Consider the following 19,673-nt stretch of genomic DNA (forward strand, 5'->3'; position numbering starts at 1 on the left):
CTTTTAGAGTTCTAAATAATCTTTTTTCTTCTTTTACAGTCGGATAGCTACTTTTGCACATTTGTTCCAGTGCCGCCTGGTCAGAAATCCTATATAGGTGGGTGTTCACAACTAGCAAGAATTAAGTATCTTCTTTCTGGTTTTGAGTGTGTTCTCCTTTAATAGTTTTATGATTGAAAACGTCTTTCAGTCCAGTGACCGGAGTCTCATGTTCCATTGTCAAAAGGAAATCTGTACAGGGGTGCAAGCTTTTGTGGGTCATAAGCATGGCATAAACCATTTGGGCCATGTTTCCATGCAATAGACACCATATAAATATAGGGGGGGGGCGATTCTCCGAGCCCCGCGCCGGGCCGGAGAATCGGCACAACCGCGCCACGACGCCGGTGCGCGATTCTCCGAGGTGCGGAGAATTGGCGGCATTTGCACCGCCGCGTTTGGCACGCTGCCGGCCGCTGGAATCGGCGGGGCCGCCAATTCTCCGGCCCAAATGGGCCGAGCAGCCGCGCCAAGACGACAGAGTCCCGCCAGCGCCGTTCACGTCTGGTCGCTGCCGGCGGGAACTCTGCGGGAACGGTCAGGAGGCGTCCTGTGGGGGGGGGGTGGAAGGGGGGCTCCTTGACCGGGGGGGGGAGGCCTCCGATGGGGTCTGGCCCGAGATCAGGGCCCACCAATCGGCGGGTGGGCCTCTCTCTCTCTCTCTCTCCCCCCCCCCCCGGCCTACTTTACGGCATGGCCGGCCCCTGAACACTGACCCCAAGTTGAGTCGGCGCCGGCGCGCTCAAGAAGTCCCCCACACATGCGCAGGTTGGCGTGGCCCAATGGGGGCCAGAATCGTCGTTCACGACGGCGCGAACACTTGGGCTCCATATTGGAGAATCGCCCCCAGGTTCTTCCGTCAGTAGCCAAATACAGTAGGAGCCTTAAATTTCTTGGTTTAGTTTTTAATGTAATAAAAAATACACAATTTTTGTGAGTTAATCTGCCCTTCCAAAAAAATTGAATGGTCCAACAAATGCCAGGTTTTCAGCATGTGTGCCCTTTCCAAAACGTTCTCTATTAAACTAATACATTGACAACAGTTTGAACGTCTTGTAGAAAGCTGTTTTAAAAATAAGTAATAATTTTTATACATGCCTAAAAAAAGACATGGCTCACCAAAAGATTACAAGTTTTCCTCCTTATTGTACATAAAATACTTGTCCAAATCATTCTACTGAGGTTACTCTCTAGTCCACGTTTTGCTGCACATTTTTCCTGTTTCTTTGTAGGTTTTATTGTTATGTCTATGAAACGAGAGAAACTGTAACTTATTTCACATTTGAAAGATTCCTCAGATACCTTTGAAATGCAGTGCTACTAACAACATAGATGTGATGGAAATATTGTGCTAAATTTGCAAGTACAATTTTATACACAAAGGTGAAAAGCCAAAACATTCTTGAGCAAAGAATCTTGCGGTGTACATTGTGACTGAGATTCTTTCTGATCCCATCAGCTCAAAACCGTTTGTGCTATGACATGCTATAAATGTGAATTGGCAATGGTGTGGCAAAATCAATGGTGTGGCAAAATCAATGGTGTGGCAAAATCAATGGTGTGGCAAAATCAATGGTGCGGCAAAATCAATGGTGCATCTGTGATCTTGGTGAACACTAAGACCAACAGTCCCTTTAATCAGTGAGATTTAAGGATTGTGAAAGAAACGGTGGAATGTCCGAAAAGTATGGTGAATAATAGTGAAGAGTTAATTAAGTCATGCACAGAAAGAATGATAAGAGAGGAAAAAAGATTGGATTAAGAAAAAGAGATGGAAAGGAAAAGCTTTTTAAAAATTGAATTTGTATTTGTTAAAATCTTGAAATAAAATGTACTACCTGCAGGAATAAGACTAAACCGGTTAAATTGTTCTCTCTCTGGATCAGAGAGGTTGATCGGCATCAACTTAGTCATTACTGCATCATTAAAAGGATGCTTATACTCGTAATTATCAGCCTTAATGTACTATGTGAGTTTAATGGGTAAATAATGTCCAAATCCAGCAAGCTCTTCAAAATAATGGGCAGGCGAAGGACAAGGTACCGTTTGTGCAGAACAGACAGCAAAATGGCATAAATTGACCAAGTTCTGGAGATTCACAACTCCGAGCATATTTCCTAATTCCACGATTTTTGGCCAATTTGCACATTAATGACCACCAAATGAGTCATCAACAAGCTGTTACTTTTCCAGCAAGTTTCAACTTACATTTTTTGGAAATTGGCTAAATTGGTCACAGCATTCTTTCTTTGTAGCCTTCAATTTTATTTGAGATTATTTTCTCCCTCAGTCAGATCCCGTGTTGTTCTTGAAGGTGTTTGGGAGTAATTTGGGCTAATCGCCCATGCTTCTTTTATTTCCAAGTGATTGAACATCCATGAGTTGTTTGGTCATTACCTTTTAATGAAAATGTAACTGTGAGCAAAAGGCTATTGGATTTAATAGTGCGTGTCCTCATTGTTTCCTTCAAAATTGTTGGAATACTCCATCCTGCCATACATTTTTTTAACTGAAAAACTTGCCAAATAACCTTTTTATTGCCTTAATAAATGAAGGCATTTGGAACAAGCTATTACTTTTAAGTTGCATTAGATCCAGGAAAAACCTCTGTAGGATTGTGGGGCCATTTAAAACTGACAATATACAGCATGTCATTTATACAAATTATACATAAGAGATGGGTGTTGTTAAATAAGTTTTAAAAACTTTCAACTGGACTGTTACTTTCTAATCAGATGCAATTGATGGTAGCCATTTCTTTATCTACGGGTTATTTACTGCTTTTAAAATGATTGGACATTATTTCCCAACCTTGCATCCACTATTTCTCAACTACAAAGGCTTCTGTTTAAGTCAGCTGTAAGCTTCTCGCTAGAAATTGACTGATGTAAGTAAGCAGGACTGGAGTGATGGACATCTACGGATGGTAACTGCTGCTGCACTGCATGCAGATTAAAGAAAGTTCCAAGCATCCATTTGTATTGTATTGGTTTTCTGTCTGAGACTGGATGCTTTATCCTGCTCCATTGAACAGCCTGTTTATTTACCTGGCAGTAAAGGCAGTAAATTCTTCACCTTATACAATCAGCAAAAAGTGCAATATAATATTTGCTGTCCTTGGATGATTCATTTGTTTATTCAAGCAACTGAAGGATGACAAGTTAGCAGTGGTCCACACAGTCCTGTTAACGGCATAAACCTCCTTCTGAATTATGTGGACGCAACCAGAGTGAAGCAGTATAGTTTGTTTCATCAGTCCTACTGTTTTGCAATGATCTTTTCAATCAACTTGAATTTATACACTCTTAAAGGGAACAGTTCACTACTCAAGGTCATGTAATTTATATTTGGAGTTATTAATTTTACAGAACACTAAATATAAATGGTGCTGTCAGTACAGAAATTGCCTTCAAGCTATACACTAGTACTGGATGGTTGGTTTGGCACAACATACATTTAACCTTCTGAGAGGTACATACAATGCTACTCTGGGCTGCTGCTCAGCTGTAGTGACAGCTGAAGGGGGATGCAGTGCTGTACAGAGAAGAATTGAGCATGACAGAAAGCAAGCGGACCGATAAATTGAACTGTCTGAATCTTATCCTTGCCTTACTCACTCGACTGATTAGTAAATAAATATTGCTCTTCATGGACAGATTCATGGCAAGTAGTCAACACTTCCATTAGGTAAGCAATGTAAGGAGCATGCAATGATGTTATTTTCCCAAGAAATCTCCACTGTATGTGAAGAGAAATTCTGATTTTTTTTTTTTCAATTCCTATATGCACACAATTAATACTTTACATTCTGGATGTATGGTAAGCTTATTGCACAAATTTACGAACTGAGTAAAATAAAACTCATTGTGCTATGTCACACTCTTGTTCACAGACCGGTGTAAGGACAAACTCAGCAACTGCAGGTCAGTCAGTTTAACCTTGATGGCAGGAAAGCTTTTAGGAAAGAGAATCCAAGAATAAATTTAACAATCACTTGGAATAGGCACGTGACAGATGACATTAGCAAAGAGAAGTGATACATTTTGGCTGGAAGAGCGAGGAGAGGCAATATGAACGAAAGATTGCAATTCTGAAAAGGGTGTAGGGACACTGACCTGGGAGTATATGTGCATAAATGATTATAGGTGGCAGCGCATGTTGTGAGAGTGGCGAAAAAGTCATGCAAGTTCCTGGGCTTTAGTACAAAAGCATGAGGATATCTTGAACCTTTATAAAACGCTGGTTCATCCTGAACTGGAGTATTGGCCGGGATTCTCCCTTCTGGGGACTAAGTCCCTACGCCGGCGGGAAAATCGGCGCCAACGACTCCGGCGTCAATGGCCCACCCAAGGTGAGGAATTCTCACCTTTCTCGGGGGCTAGGTGGACGCCGGTGGGGTTGCCGCCGCTCCAGCCGCGCCGAAGGGCCGGTGCGAGTTCGTTCATGCGCAGAACGGCCGGCGTATCTTCGCGCATGCGCGGGGCTTCTCATCTCCGCACCGGCCCGGGCAATATGGCGGAACCTGGCGCGGAAGAAAAATGTGCCCCCCACGGAACAAGCCCGCTCGCAGATCGGTGGGCCCCGATCGCGGGCCAGGCCCCCGTGGCCGCCCCCCCCCCCCCCCCCCCAGGGGCGGATCACCCCGCACTCCCCCGAGGACCGCCCCTGCATATTCACCTGCGAGGTGCTGCGTTGCGTGAGGTGAGTAATTCATGCCGACGGGACTGGCCAAAAATAGACGGCCGCTCGGCCCATCGGGGCCCGGAGAATCGCCGGGGTGGGGGCGCTGTCAACGGCCCCCGACTGGCGTGGCGGGAATCCCGCCGCCTGTAAAACGGCGCCGGAGAATACGGCAGCTGGCGGTGGGCGGGATTCGCGCCTCCCCCGGGGGATTCTCCGACACGGCAGGGGGTCGGAGAAGCCCGCCATTGTGTCTAATTCTGGCACCACACAGTAGGGATGCAGAAAAGATCCTCTCCACAGCTCACTTGGTATCATCAGCAAACTTCAATATATTATTCTGCCTCCCTACTTTTTTCTACATAAATTTATAATACCCAATTAATTTCTTCCAATTAAGGGACAATTTAGCGTGGCCAATCCACCTAGTCTGCACACCTTTGGGTTGTGGGGGCAAAACCCATGCAACACTGGGAGAATGTGCAAACTCCACCCAGACAGTGACCCAGAGCCGGGATCGAGCCTGGGACCTCGGCGCAGTGAGGCTAACCACTGTGCCACCGTGCTGCCCTTCTGCCTCCTCAATTAAGTTATTAACAGCTGAGGAACGTGACTACCCCTTCCCATCCCTGCAACTCCCCACCCCAAAATCTGACCTTCCCCAACCCAGCCATCCATCTGCCCATTCTCTCATCCATTCACGAAAATGCAAAGAGTGGACCTTTAAACTTATAAAAATGCAACTAGTGCCATAAAAAGGTATGTTGTGTCTTCTCCCGTCTCTACTCTACTTGGTCACGGTGTCCCTGGTTCATAAGAAATACGCAGCATTGTTGGGTTGGAGGAATCTTTGCATGCAGCAGAAATCCACCCAAAGTTGCTGCTGCTCAGAAGATTGGCGACCACATGGCACATTCTGGTGTTCTGGCCATAATTTATCAATCAATCAGCTGTATTAAAATAGATTATTTTGTCATTCATGTCATGACTGTTTGTGGGTCTTTTGCTACACATACATTGTGCTGCTAGATTTGCCTACGTTACAATAACACTTCATGGCTGTTAATCTTATTACACCCAATGAAATATTTTTGAAGCAAAATTACATTGCACTGTAGGAAGCATGAAAGCCTATTTGTGCACAGCAATCTCCCACAGACATCAATGTATGAATGACCCATGCAAATCTTTTAATGTTAATTGTGGAATAAAATTTGACCAGGACACCGGGGATATTTCCCCAGCGCGCTTTCAAGATAGTGCCTTGAGATTTTTAACATCCATCTGAAAGGGCACGCGGTACCTCGTTTTAACATCTCACCTCACAGTGCAACACTCCCTCAGTGCTGCACTGGAGTGCCATCCTTGGTTTTTTTTTAGTGCTGAAGTCCTGAAGGAGGACTTGAATGCAACACCTTCTGGTTCAGAGGCAAGAATATGATGGAGCCATGGCTGATATATCCGAGGGCTGTGAAAAATGTAAATTGTAAATATTTGTTCTTTAATGTAGTAATGTTGTAAATTGCTATAATGTTTTGAGAAAGTTGGAATAATATCAAATTATAAATGATCCAAAAATATATGTTGTCATAAATTGGTTCGGGTACAGTGATTTTATATAAAGGAATCAAATTTTAACTCTTATGTTGTGTTTAATACAACAAAAGACAGCACATGAATGACGATCTTGCGAATTGCCTTTGAGTCATTATGAAGTGATTTTAAATTCAGACCATGTACCTAGAATCAGCGTTTCAAACAATGACAAATATGCTTGAATTTGCACAGGAAGAGGCACTATTCCATCTTTGTCGTTCACCTTTGCTGTTTTTACTCAATAGTAGCTGAAGTGCTTTTTCAATAGCACCGTGTAGTTGGAAAATAATGAAACAACCCCTGCGAGAGAGTGCTGATGACATCACAGAAGTTAATGAGGCACAAAGTGTAATTTGTTTCCATTTTACTTTGCAGTTGATTTTAAGCCTCATGCAAGCATGGACACGGTTCATCATATGTTACTGTTTGGATGCAACATGCCAGCCACCAGTGAGGAGTATTGGTAATGATTTTAGATTGTATTTTCAAAATGTTTGAAAGTGCTATAATGTGAACTTGATTTCCAAATAATCATTTCATAACGTAAATTATAGGGAATTGCAATAATCCTGTGTTATTTGAAGGAGTTTGCTCTTCCCAACCTGTTTTTTATTGTGCATGCATACACTGATTACACCAAGAATAACAAAAGCACAATTTAATACACAATGGTTCAATTGAGTAAATTGCAATGCCGAATCTGTTTTCGCTCGGGCCATGTTAGAAATTCTGAATGCAAATTTTAAAGGAATCAAATTTTAACTTGATGAATAAAACGTATTGGCCCCCCAATAGTAGCAGAGATGTGGAGGAACAGATTGGGAAACAGATTTTGGAAAGGTGCAGAAGTCACAGGGTAGTAGTCATGGGTGACTTTAACTTCCCAAATATTGAGTGGAAACTCTTTAGATCAAATAGTTTGGATGGGGTGGTGTTTGTGCAGTGTGTCCAGGAAGCTTTTCTAACACAGTATGTAGATTGTCCGACCAGAGGAGGGGCAATATTGGATTTAGTACTTGGTGATGAACCAGGGAAAGTGATAGATTTGTTAGTGGGGGAGCATTTTGGAGATAGTGACCACAATTCTGTGACTTTCCATTAGTAATGGAGAGGGATAGGTGCGTGCAACAGGGCAAGGTTTACAATTGGGGGAAGGGTAAATACGATGTTGTCAGACAAGAATTGAAGTGCATAAGTTGGGAACATAGGCTGTCAGGGAAGGACACAAGTGAAATGTGGAACTTGTTCAAGGAACGGTACTACGTGTCCTTGATATGTATGTCCCTGTCAGGCAGGGAAGAGATGGTCGAGTGAGGGAACCATGGTTGACAAGAGAGGTTGAATGTCTTTTTAAGAGGAAAAAGGAGACTTGTGTAAGGCTGAGGAAACAAGGTTCAGACAGGGCGTTGGAGGGATACAAGATAGCCAGGAGGGAACTGAAGAAAGGGATTAGGAGAGCTAAGAGAGGGCATGAACAATCTTTGGCGGGTAGGATCAAGGAAAACCCCAAGGCCTTTTACACATATGTGAGAAATATGAGAATGACTAGAGCGAGGGTAGGTCCGATCAAGGACAGCAGCGGGAGATTGTGTATTGAGTCTGAAGAGATAGGAGAGGTCTTGATCGAGTACTTTTCTTCTGTATTTACAAATGAGAGGGGCCATATTGTTGGAGAGGACAGTGTGAAACAGACTGGTAAGCTCTAGGAAATACTTGTTAGGAAGCAAGATGTGTTGGGCATTTTGAAAAACTTGAGGATAGACAAGTCCCCCGGGCCTGACGGGATATATCCAAGGATTCTATGGGAAGCAAGAGATGAAATTGCAGAGCCGTTGACAATGATCTTTTCGTCCTCACTGTCAACAGGGGTGGTACCAGGGGATTGGAGAATGGCAAATGTCGTGCCCCTGTTTAGGGAATAGAGATAACCCTGGGAATTACAGGCCAGTTAGTCTTACTTCGGTGGTAGGCAAAGTCATGGAAAGGGTATTGAAGGATAGGATTTCTGAGCATCTGGAAAGACACTTCTTGATTAGGGATAGTCAGCACGGATTTGTGAGGGGTAGGTCTTGCCTTACAAGTCTTATTAAATTCTTTGAGGAGGTGACCAAGCATGTGGATGAAGGTAAAGCAGTGGATGTAGTGTACATGGATTTTAGTAAGGCATTTGATAAGATTCCCATGGTAGGCTTATGCAGAAAGTAAGGAGGCATGGGATAGTGGGAAATTTGGTCAGTTGGATAACGAACTGGCTAACCGATAGAAGTCGGAGAGTGGTGGTGGATGGCAAATATTCAGCCTGGATCCCAGTTACCAGTGGCGTACCACAGGGATCAGTTCTGGGTCCTCTGCTGTTTGTGATTTTCATTAATGACTTGGATGAGGGAGTTGAAGGGTGGGTCAGTAAATTTGCAGACGATACAAAGATTGGTGGAGTTGTGGATAGTGAGGAGGGCTGTTGTCGGCTGCAAAGAGACAGATAGGATGCAGAGCTGGGCTGAGAAGTGGCAGATGGAGTTTAACCCTGAAAAGTGTGAGGTTGTCCATTTTGGAAGGACAAATATGAATGCGGAATACAGGGTTAACGGTTGAGTTCTTGGCAATGTGGAGGAGCAGAGAGATCTTGGGGTCTATGTTCATACATCTTTGAAAGTTGTCACTCAAGTGGATAGAGCTGTGAAGAAGGCCTATGGTGTGCTAGCATTCATTAACAGAGGGATTGAATTTAAGAGCCATGAGGTGATGATGCAGCTGTACAAAACTTTTGTAAGGCCACATTTGGAGTACTGGTCGCCTCATTTTAGGAAGGATGTGGACGCTTTGGAAAAGGTGCAAAGAAGATTTACCAGGATGTTGCCTGGAATGGAGAGTAGGTCTTACGAGGAAAGGTTGAGGGTGCTAGGCCTTTTCTCATTAGAACGGAGAAGGATGAGGGGCGACTTGATAGAGGTTTATAAGATGATCAGGGGAATAGATAGAGTAGACAGTCAGAGACTTTTTCCCCGGGTGGAACAAACCATTACAAGGGGACATAAATTTAAGGTGAATGGTGGAAGATATAGGGGGAATGTCAGAGGTAGGTTCTTTACCCAGAGAGTTGTGGGAGCATGGAATGCAGTGCCTGTGGAAGTAGTTGAGTCGGAAACATTAGGGACCTTCAAGCAGCTATTGGATAGGTACATGGATTACGGTAAAATGATATAGTGTAGATTTATTTGTTCTTAAGGGCAGCACGGTAGCATTGTGGATAGCACAATTGCTTCACAGCTCCAGGGTCCCAGGTTCGATTCCAGCTTGGGTCACTGTCTGTGCGTAGTCTGCACATCCTCCCCGTGTCTGCATGGGTTTCCTCCGGGTGCTCCGGTTTCCTCCCACAGTCCCAAGATGTGCAGGTTAGGTGGATTGGCCATGATAAATTGCCCTTAGTGTCCAAAATTGCCCTCAGTGTTTGGTGGAGGTGTTGACTTTGGGTAGGGTGCTCTTTCCAAGAGCCGGTGCAGACTCAATGGGCCGAATGGCCTCCTTCTGCACTGTAAATTCTATGATAATCTATGATTAATCTAGGACAAAGGTTCGGCACAACATCGTGTGCCGAAGGGCCTGTTCTGTGCTGTATTTTTTTCTATGTTCTATGTATGCTGTAAGTTCAGAAATATGCATCAGGACTTATGCCACTGGTTTGATGTCTAGGCTCAGGTTCAGGTTTTCAGGGCAAGACAATATAAGATCGTTCAGGCTTTCCCTTTCTCTTTCTACATCTTCCACCCCAATCTCTCCTTTACTTCACTTGTAAGAAAATAAAAGCTCTGAAATTACTTGTTCAATTTATTGCCTGATAATTATGCATCCAGAAACTGTACAATTTAAAACCGTTTCATTTAATTTGTTACTGATGATGCAGGTGTGATAATTTACAATCCCAATGGAATGGAATATTGTCCACAAATATGTTGTCCTGCCATTACTGCTAATGCTTAAGGCATTTGTATTTTAGGGAGATGTATTTAAAATATATTTTGTAATACGATATATAAGACATCATTCTCCCCTTTTACTGGAATGCTCTCCTGAGGTAGGGCATTCGTTCAAAAACAAACCAAGTCAACCTTTGATACCCAAGCCCTTATTTGGCTGAAAACCTGAAAGGATATTTGAGCTAGTTTCTAGCTTACATAGAAAATAGAAACAGGAGGATGCCATTCAGCCCTTCGAGCCTGCTCCGCCATTCATTATGATCATGGCTGATCATCGTTCAATACCCTAATCCCGCCTTCTGATCCCGTCAGCCCCAAGAGTTATATCTAATTCACTTCAGGGGAATTTTTCATGATCTGCTTCCCACGTCCAGATGTGAATCCAAGAAAGCACAACAGGAAATTCAGTGTTTAAACTAAAAATCTAGAAATATAATTTCAATAAGTGTTAGTTAGAAGTGAAATAAATCAAAAGTTTAAAAATAATAAGGGATGGAGAAGGCAAAGGAAGGACAATGCAGGCGGGATTGTATGGCCTCGTCGGGCCCGACTCGTAAACGTGACAAGATTTGCGAAGTTCGGGGCACCTTACAAGATCTAACAGGATTGCGTGAGATGTCGCAATCTGGATCTTGCCCTCACTGGGCTGGAGCCAGATTTGCATATTTACGTGAACAGTTAGCCTCACTTAAATATGTCTGCGACGGAGTCTCCCCAAGACCCAGAATCAAACACCCGCACCTGGGAGATCGCACTGTGGCGCCTTTTAGCCCTGGTCGACACAAACGTGGACCAGGTGTAATGGCACCCTGGGGGTATCTCCCAGGCCATCCAAGGCCCCCGGGTGATCGTGCTCTGGGTAGTGTGGTACCACTGTCAGGCTGGCCCCTTGTCACTGCCACCCGGGCACCCTGGCAGTGCCGAGTAGCCACTTCTGACTCACGATGGCAAGGTTTTCTCAGGTGTTGATAACAAGATTAAGTTGCGCTGGATCTAAGTGTTTTTGGTCTCTACAATTGAGTTGCTATGGATTGGCTTAATTTTTAAAAATCTGATAATTTGCCTATTACTTTACAGTGGCATCTTTAATTCTGATTGGAAATATCGTAGAATCCACAGTGCAGAAGGAGGCCATTTGGCCTATCGAGTCTGCACCGGCTCTTGAAAAGAGCACCCTACTTCAGCCCACACCTCCATCCCATCCCGTAACCCAGTAACCCCACCTAACCTTTTTTTTTGGACACTAAGGGCAATTTATCATGGCCAGTCCACCTAACCTGCACATCTTTGGTGTGTGGGAGGAAACCTGAGCACCCAGGGGAAACCCATGCAGACATGGGGAGAGCGTGCAGATTCCGCGCAGACAGTGACCCAAGCCAGGAATTATACCTGGGACCGTGGAGCTGTGAAACAACTGTGCTAACCACTGTGCTACCGTGCTGTAATTTTAATTGGTAATTTTAAAGCTACGTGCCAATGTTCTAGATCACCAGATAAATTTCCAGTTTTGCTTGTTCAGCCTTTTGATTTTGCATGGTTATTTGAGGCATATTTTGTGCAATGACTCACTTTGTTCACTTTAATTCAATGAGATTAACGTAACCCACATCATGTCAATATTTAAAGTATTGATTGTTGTCGTGGTTGTGGTGTTTGTCTTTTTAAGACAGTACAGTGGAAAAGGGTCCCGGGCTTGAGGGACCAAGGGGAACAGAGAGTAAGTGATCACCCCAGAGGGTGGAGTTCTCTCTTGGACAGAATTTATCTGACAGTCATGTAGTTAGCATTTTCGGCGGCACAGTGGTTAGCACTGCTGCCTCACAGCTCCAGGGACCCAGGTTCAATTCCAGCTTCAGGTGACCTTATGTGTGGAGTTTGCACTTCCTCCCCGTGTCTGCGTGGATTTCCTCCGGGTGCTCTGGTTTCCTCCCACAGTCCAAAGATGTGCAGGTTAGGTGGATTGGCCAAACTAAATTGCCCCTGAGTGTCTAAAAGGTTAGGTCGGGTTACGGGGCTAGGTTAGGTCGGGTTACGGGGATAGGGTGTGTCATAATATACACCAGTATGTCACGGTGCAGATACACACACACTGATGGACACACAGCAAGGCCAATCAACACACACAACAACGCAGCCAATCACCAGTTAGAGCACATTCACTATAAAGACAGGGGCATCAGAGTTCCCGCTCATTCGGGATGCAGCCTCCTACAAGGACAGAGCTTACAGCTTACAGCACAGATCCTCACCATGTGCTGAGTGCATAGACTGGTTCGGACAGGCGTAGGTCTTTAGTTTAATCTAACATCGTGTTAACCCAACACATCATGATACCAGGAGTTGAGGGATATTAGAACTTCTTAGACCTACCTGCAAGTGATTTGCCTTCCACCAGCATACAGTCATCCTGCAAAATGGACAGCGTCCGCCCGCTGCCGCCGCTCCGCATCACCGGTAACCTGGGGGCCAACTGGAAGATATTGAAACAACGCTTCCAGGTCTACCTGGAAGCCACAGGCCGGGAAGATACCTCGGACACCAAGAAGATCGGTCTCTTCCTATCCACGGCCGGGGAACATGCCATCCACATTTTCAGTTCTCTCACCTTTGCTGATGATGAAGATAAATCAAAATTCAAGACGGTCCTCCTCAAGTTTGACAATCACTGAAACATAGAGGTGAATGAAAGTTTTGAGCGCTTTGTATTCCAACAGCGTTTGCAGGGTAAGGATGAACCTTTCCAGTCCTTTGTCATCCACCTCCGCATCCTTGCGCAGTCCTGTAATTACGTGCCCACCTCCGACTCCATGATACGCGACCAGATCGTTTTCGGTGTTCAGTCGGACCCCCTACGCCAGCAGCTCCTCAAGGTAAAGCAGCTCACCCTAGCGACCGCCATCGAGACCTGCGTGCTACACGAACACACCACTAGTCGGTATTCCCACATCCAAGTGGCTGAAACGGCGCGGCAAGGTCCCCACAAGGCAGAATGGGTCCAAGCAATCGAGCAACTCTAGGGCCTCAGCCTGGATGAGGGCGGCCATTTCGCGCGCTTTTCGCGTACTCCCGCGCTTGTGCGCACTGAACGAGGGGACGTCGACGTCTGCAAAAGTATTGCGCAGGCGCGCACCACGTACGGCCACACCGCGCATGCGCGGTGGCGCAGTGAGCGTACTGACGCTACAACGTGCAGCAACTGTGGCTCCGCCCACTTAAAACGGCAATGCCCTGCCAAATCCCCGCAGTGCCTGAGATGTGGTAAACTTGGCCGCTATGCTGCTTTATGCAGATCAGCTCGGCCTGCCAATTCGTATTGCTCCGACCAGCCTCGCAGGAATGTCCGGGCCATTTAACCCACGGTCATCGAGTCCGATGCGGACCTACTACCCGACATTGACACCGAGGACACGAAGGCACCTTTTCGAATCGGTATTGTTACAAAAAACAGGGTGTCCCCGAAGCAAAGAATCCAGCCTCTATCGGTATACAGCATCGATCCAGACGATGAGTGGTGTGCCACCCTTACGGTCAACCGGTCCCAAATACGATTCCCCCTGGACATTGGTGCCTCCACCAATCTCATTGCGCGGTCTGATCTCCAAAGCTTTCGTGTCAAACCAGCCATCCTCCCATCAGCCTGCCAGCTATTAGATTATAATGGCAATGCCATTGCTGCCAGTGGTTCGTGTCAGCTCGAAGTGACGCACAAGTCACGCAAAGCCATCCTTCCCTTTGAAATTGTGGGCTCCTCGAAAGCCTCCCTGCTTGGTGCGCAGGCATGCAAGCTGTTGAACCTAGTTCAGAGAGTTCACCCTCTCTCTCTCCTGCTGACGCATCTGCCTTTCAGGACACCGACTTCAGGGCGCAGCTCGACGCCATTATCAACCAGTATCACGAAGTCTTTGAGGGCATGGGCATGCTCCCGTACACCTACAAGATTTTATTAAAACCGAATGCCACGCCTGTGGTGCACGCACCTCGCAGGGTCCCAGCACCCCTTAAGGACCGCCTCAAGCAGCAGCTGCAGGACATCCAGAACCAAGGAGCCTTCCGGCGAATTGAGAATTTGCATGGGTCCCAAGGATCTAAATCTATATCATGAGGGAGCATTATCCAATTCCCAAGCGCGAAGAGTTCACATGTGAGATGGCTCGCGCCAAGCTCTTCACCAAACTCGATGCCTCAAAAGGATTCTGGCAAATCCAGCTCGATAAATCCAGCACGATAAATCCAGCAGGAAACTTTGCACATTTAATACCCCCTTTGGCAGATATTGTTACAACAGGATGCCGTTTGGGATCATATCTGCATCAGAAGTGTTCCATAGGATTATGGAACAAATGATGGAAGGCATTGAAGGTGTTCGATGACATAATCATTTGGTCCACCACCCCACAGGAGCATGTTAGTCGCCTCCAGCGCGTATTCAGACGTATACATGAGCATGGCCTCCGCCTCAACAGGTCCAAATGCTCTTTTGGTCAGACGGAACACAAATTTCTCGGGGACCACATCTCCCAATTAGGTGTGCAGCCAGATGCGGACAAGGTAGCTGCCATCACAGCTATGAAAACACCAGAGGACAAGAAGGCGGTCCTCCGATTTTTGGGCATGGTCAATTTTTTAGGGAAATGTATCTCTAACCTCGCCTCTCATACCATGGCTCTCAGGAACCTGGTCAGGAAGACGACAGACTTCCAATGGCTCCCTGCCCACGAGCGCGAATGGAGAGAACTCGAAGCAAAACTGACCACGGCCCCGGTCTTAGCTTTCTTTCATCCAGCAAAGGAGACCAAAATTTCGACCGATGCCAGTCAATCTGGCATTGGGGCAGTGCTCCTTCAACGTGATGAGGCCTCATCATGGGCCCCCATTGCATATGCGTCACGTGCGATGACCCCCACGGAGCAGCGCTACGCGCAGATAGAAAAGGCGTGCCTGGGCCTTCTGATCGGTGTGGTTAAGTTTGCGGTTCCACAGTCTTCAGAACAGTGACCACGACACCACACAACCCTGTCATGGCAATCTCTGCAAGACGTGCCAGATCATCGACATGGATACCACTATTACACGTGAGAACACCACCCACCAGGTACGCGGTACATACTCGTGCGACTCGGCCAACGTTGTCTACCTCATACGCTGCAGGAAAGGATGTCCCGAAGCGTGGTACATTGGCGAGACCATGCAGACGCTGCGACAATGAATGAACGGACATCGCGCAACAATCACCAGGCAGGAATGTTCCCTTCCAGTCGGGGAACACTTCAGCAGTCAAGGGCATTCAGCCTCTGATCTCCGGGTAAGCGTTCTCCAAGGCAGCCTTCAGGACCCGCGACAACGCAGAATCGCCGAGCAGAAACTTATAGCCAAGTTCCGCACACATAAGTGCGGCCTCAACCGGGACCTGGGATTCATGTCGCATTACATTCATCCCCCACCATCTGGCCTGCGAAATCCTACTAACTGTCCTGGCTTGGTACAATTCACACCTCTTTAACCTGAGGTTACCCCATCTCTGGATCTGTAAAGATTTAATCACCTGCTAATGCTCGCATTCCAAGCATTGTTTGGAATCCAGTCCAACGCCGGCATCTCCACATCATGGTTAAGTTTCATGATTATGTCTACGGACTTCCTCAATTCACCGTCGAGGCCGACCATCGCCCACTGGTCAATATAATACAGAAAGACTTGGAACGATATGATGCCTCGCCTCCAGCGTATTCTTCTCAAGCTCCGGCGATACGACTTCCAGCTGGTATACCCCCCAGGCAGAGACCTCATCATTGCTGACGCTCTCTCCAGGGCAGTCAACACTCCATGTGACCCAGCGGGATTTGTCTGCCAGGTTGATGACCATGTACCATTCGCGGCCTCCAATCTACCTGCCACGGATGAACGCCTCGTCCAAATTCGCCGCGAGACGGCGGCTGAACCCTTGCTACAGCGTGGCATGCGCCACCTAACGGACGGGTGGCTCAAGGGCCAATGCCCTCAGTTCTATAATATCAGAGTTGATCTGGCGGTAGTAGACAGGGTTCTTCTAAAACTGGACCGCATTGTCATCCCGCATAGCATGCGCCAACTTGTTCTGGAACAACTACACAAGGGCCACCTTGACGTGGAAAAGTGCCTCCGACGGGCCCGAGAGGCAGTGTACTGGCCCGGCATTAATGAAGACATAGTCAACACAGTGCTCAACTGCCCCACTTGTCAGCGCTTCCAGCCGCCCCAACCATGTAAGACCCTGCAGCCCCATGAGTCGGTCACGTCACCATGGACCAAGGTGGACATCGATCTGTCCCACGCGCTGGGTAGAGACTGTGTCCTGATCGTGGACTACTTTTTGAATTACCCAGAGGTGATACGGTTGCACGACATCACCTCGTCTGCCGTCATTCGTGTATGTAAAGAAACATTTGCTCGACATGGCATCCCGCTCACGGTTATGTCGGACAATGACCCCTGCTTCGCCAGCCATGAATGGTCCAACTTTGCCAGGCGGTACAATTTTGCCCATGTGACCCCCAATCCAACGGCAAAGCAGAGAAGTGAGTACATATAGTCAAACGGCTCCTATGCAAGGCTGCCGATGCTGGGTGCGATTTCCACCTTGCCCTGCTGGTCTATCGTTCCGCCCCGCTATCCACTGGCCTGTCGCCAGCCCAGTTACTCATGGGTCATCCTCTGAGGGTGACGGTGCCGTCCATCCATGTCCCAGACCTCGACCACGTTCCGGTCCTTCGCTGGATGCAGCTGTCTAGTGGCACAGCACAAGGCGGCTTATGACTCCCGTGCAGCTGATCTCCCTGCTCTGGCTCCAGGTGACAACGTCCGCGTCCATCTTCCGGATGGGGGCTGGTCTGCAACCGCTGTTGTCCTTCGGCAGGTGGCCCCCCGCTTGTTCCTGGTTTGTCTACCGGATGGCTCTATTCTGCACCGCAATCGACGCGCTCTTCATCTCGTTCCACGCTCGCCATGTGATCCTCCACTGTCGCTTCGCCCTCCTGCTGACCCTGCCACGGACTATGCAGAGCTCCCTGTCACTCTGCCTCCCCCTGACTCTGACGCAGTCCAGCCCGTTCCTGAACCGGCGGCTCTTGACCCACCCTTGAGGCGGTCAACCAGAATTCGTCATCCTCCTCAGAGACTTAATATATGAACTTTGCGGACTTACAGACTCTCTGAATTGTTTCGTTGCTTTGTTTGATCATTTCCCTGGTTTGTATATACTGTTGATCTCGTTATTCTTGTTGCATTCTACTTCTCTGCACCAGGCACCTTCCCATGTAAATATCTTAGTTCTCATGTACGTAGTCCTGTAAATATGTCTTCGCACCCCACACTTGGTTAGGAACATTCTCACCATACATTATTTATTGCCACACACATGCATTCTTTGATAAAAGGGGGGATGTCATAATATACACCAGTATATCATGGTGCAGATACACACACACTGATGGACACACAGCGGGACCAATCAACACACAACACCACAGCCAATCACCTGTTAGAGCACACTCACTATAAAGACAGGGGGCATCAGAGTTCCCGCTCATTCGGGATGCAGCTTCCTACAAGGACAGAGCTTACAGCACAGATCCTCACCATGTGCTGAGTGCATAGACTGTTTCGGACAGGCATAGGTCTTTAGTTTAATCTAACATCGTGTTAACCCACAGTGAAAGTATGTTCAACAGCTTCTAACTTAATAAAATAGTGTTGCACTATTTTAAGTGTTGGTGGCCTGTATGTGTTCCACGGACCCAGATCACCCAACACATCAGGGTGGAGGCATGGGCTTAAGTAGGGTGCTCTTTCCAAGGACCGTTGCAGACTTGATGGGCTGAATGGCCTCCTTCTGCACTGTAAAATCTATGATTCTATATCAGGATTTGAGCTGTGTTCCAAGGCAGCTTAGAGCTGCAAACCTCTTGTACCAAGTTACTCTACTAATAAATACCTTGGGCGCGATTCTCCGACCCCCCACCGGGTCGGAGAATCGCCGTGGGCCAGCGTGAATCCCGCCCCCGCCGTGTCCCGAATTCTCCGCCAACGGAGATTCGGCGGGGGCGGGAATCGCACCGCGCCGGTCGGCGGAAATCGCGCCGTTCGGCGGGCCCACCCCCGCCGATTCTCCGGTCCGCGATGGGCCGAAGTCCCGCCGCTGTCAACCCACGCCAGCCGGCATGGATTGAACCACCTTTCAAACGGCGGAACAAGGACGCGGGCGGGCTCCGGGGTCCTGGGGGGGGCGCAGGGCGATCTGGCCCCGGGGGGGGCCCCAACGGTGGCCTGGCCCGCGATCGGGACCCACCGATCCGCGGGCGGGCCTGTGCCGTGCGGGCACTCTTTTCCTTCCGCCTTCGCCATGGTCTTCACTATGGCGGAGGCGGAAGAGACGCCCTCCACTGCTCATGCGCGGGGATGCCGTGAGCGGCTGCTGACGCTCCCGCGCATGCGTCGCCTGGCAAAGTCATTTCCGCGCCAGCTGGCGGGGCGGAAATCAGTCCGGCTCAGGCCTAGCCCCTCAAGGTGAGGGCTCGGCCCCTCAAGATGCGGAGAATTCCGCACCTTTGGGGTGGCGCGATGCCGGACTGATTCGCGCCGTTTTTGGCGCCGGTCGGCGGACATCGCGCCGATTGCGGACAATCCTGCCCCTGATTCCTAACAAAGTCTCTTCACAATGCCAGAAGTGTGCCACATTACATAACAATTATTAGCATATATGTCATGTAAGAATATACCACATCTGGTAATTTTTGTCTTTTATGTTTATTTTATTTCAGTATTAATTTTCTACTCATCTGGATAACTCTCGAGCATCTGTTTGCACAATTTGTTACATTGCAGAGTTGTTTCCAGATTTATAAAATTCTTCTGAATGAGGCACATCATCTACCCTTCGTATCTTAAAGTTATTGGGCGTGATCTTCCCAAAAGGGAACAAAGTCCCCGAGTGAGCGGGTTCAGCCGTGTGTTTTCCAGCACTCGGAAGTGCCGAGAAACACACATTTATTCAATGGGCCTCGCTTCAAATAAGGGGCCCGAACAGGGAACGCACGGCCAAGGCCGCACTTTGCTCTGTTTTTTACAATAGGGAGATCCGCTCGCCGGAACTCCTCGTTGTAGCAAGCGTTTGGAATGCCATTTTTAAATGGAGTCCCGATCTGAGGCCCCCAAAACAATCCACGGGTCCCCCAGCCCCCCTCACCCCCCAACACCCACGCTGGGCAATCCCATCTGATCGCGGTCGTGCAAGAAATGCCAGCTTGACACATTGGCAGTGCCAACCTGGCAGTGCCCCTGCCAGCTGGCAGTGCCACCTGGGTACCTTGACAGTGCCACGCTAGCACTCAGGCTGGAAGTGCCAGGCTG

General features: G+C 47.7%; 1 protein-coding gene across 10 annotated transcripts in view; it reads left to right on the forward strand.

Annotated features, from left to right (window-relative positions):
• The window catches only part of pam (peptidylglycine alpha-amidating monooxygenase), a 445,162-nt gene that overhangs the window by 195,180 nt on the left and 230,309 nt on the right, over positions 1-19,673 (forward strand). For all 10 annotated transcript variants that reach the window (XM_072516372.1, XM_072516375.1, XM_072516373.1 and 7 more), the window contains exons 4-5: positions 40-97; positions 6,691-6,778. In XM_072516372.1, coding sequence (XP_072372473.1) covers positions 40-97; positions 6,691-6,778 — 146 coding nt within the window. The remainder of the gene's footprint in view (positions 1-39; positions 98-6,690; positions 6,779-19,673) is intronic.

The sequence above is a fragment of the Scyliorhinus torazame genome, chromosome 9 (assembly GCF_047496885.1).
Source record: "Scyliorhinus torazame isolate Kashiwa2021f chromosome 9, sScyTor2.1, whole genome shotgun sequence".
Classification (NCBI taxonomy): domain Eukaryota; kingdom Metazoa; phylum Chordata; class Chondrichthyes; order Carcharhiniformes; family Scyliorhinidae; genus Scyliorhinus; species Scyliorhinus torazame.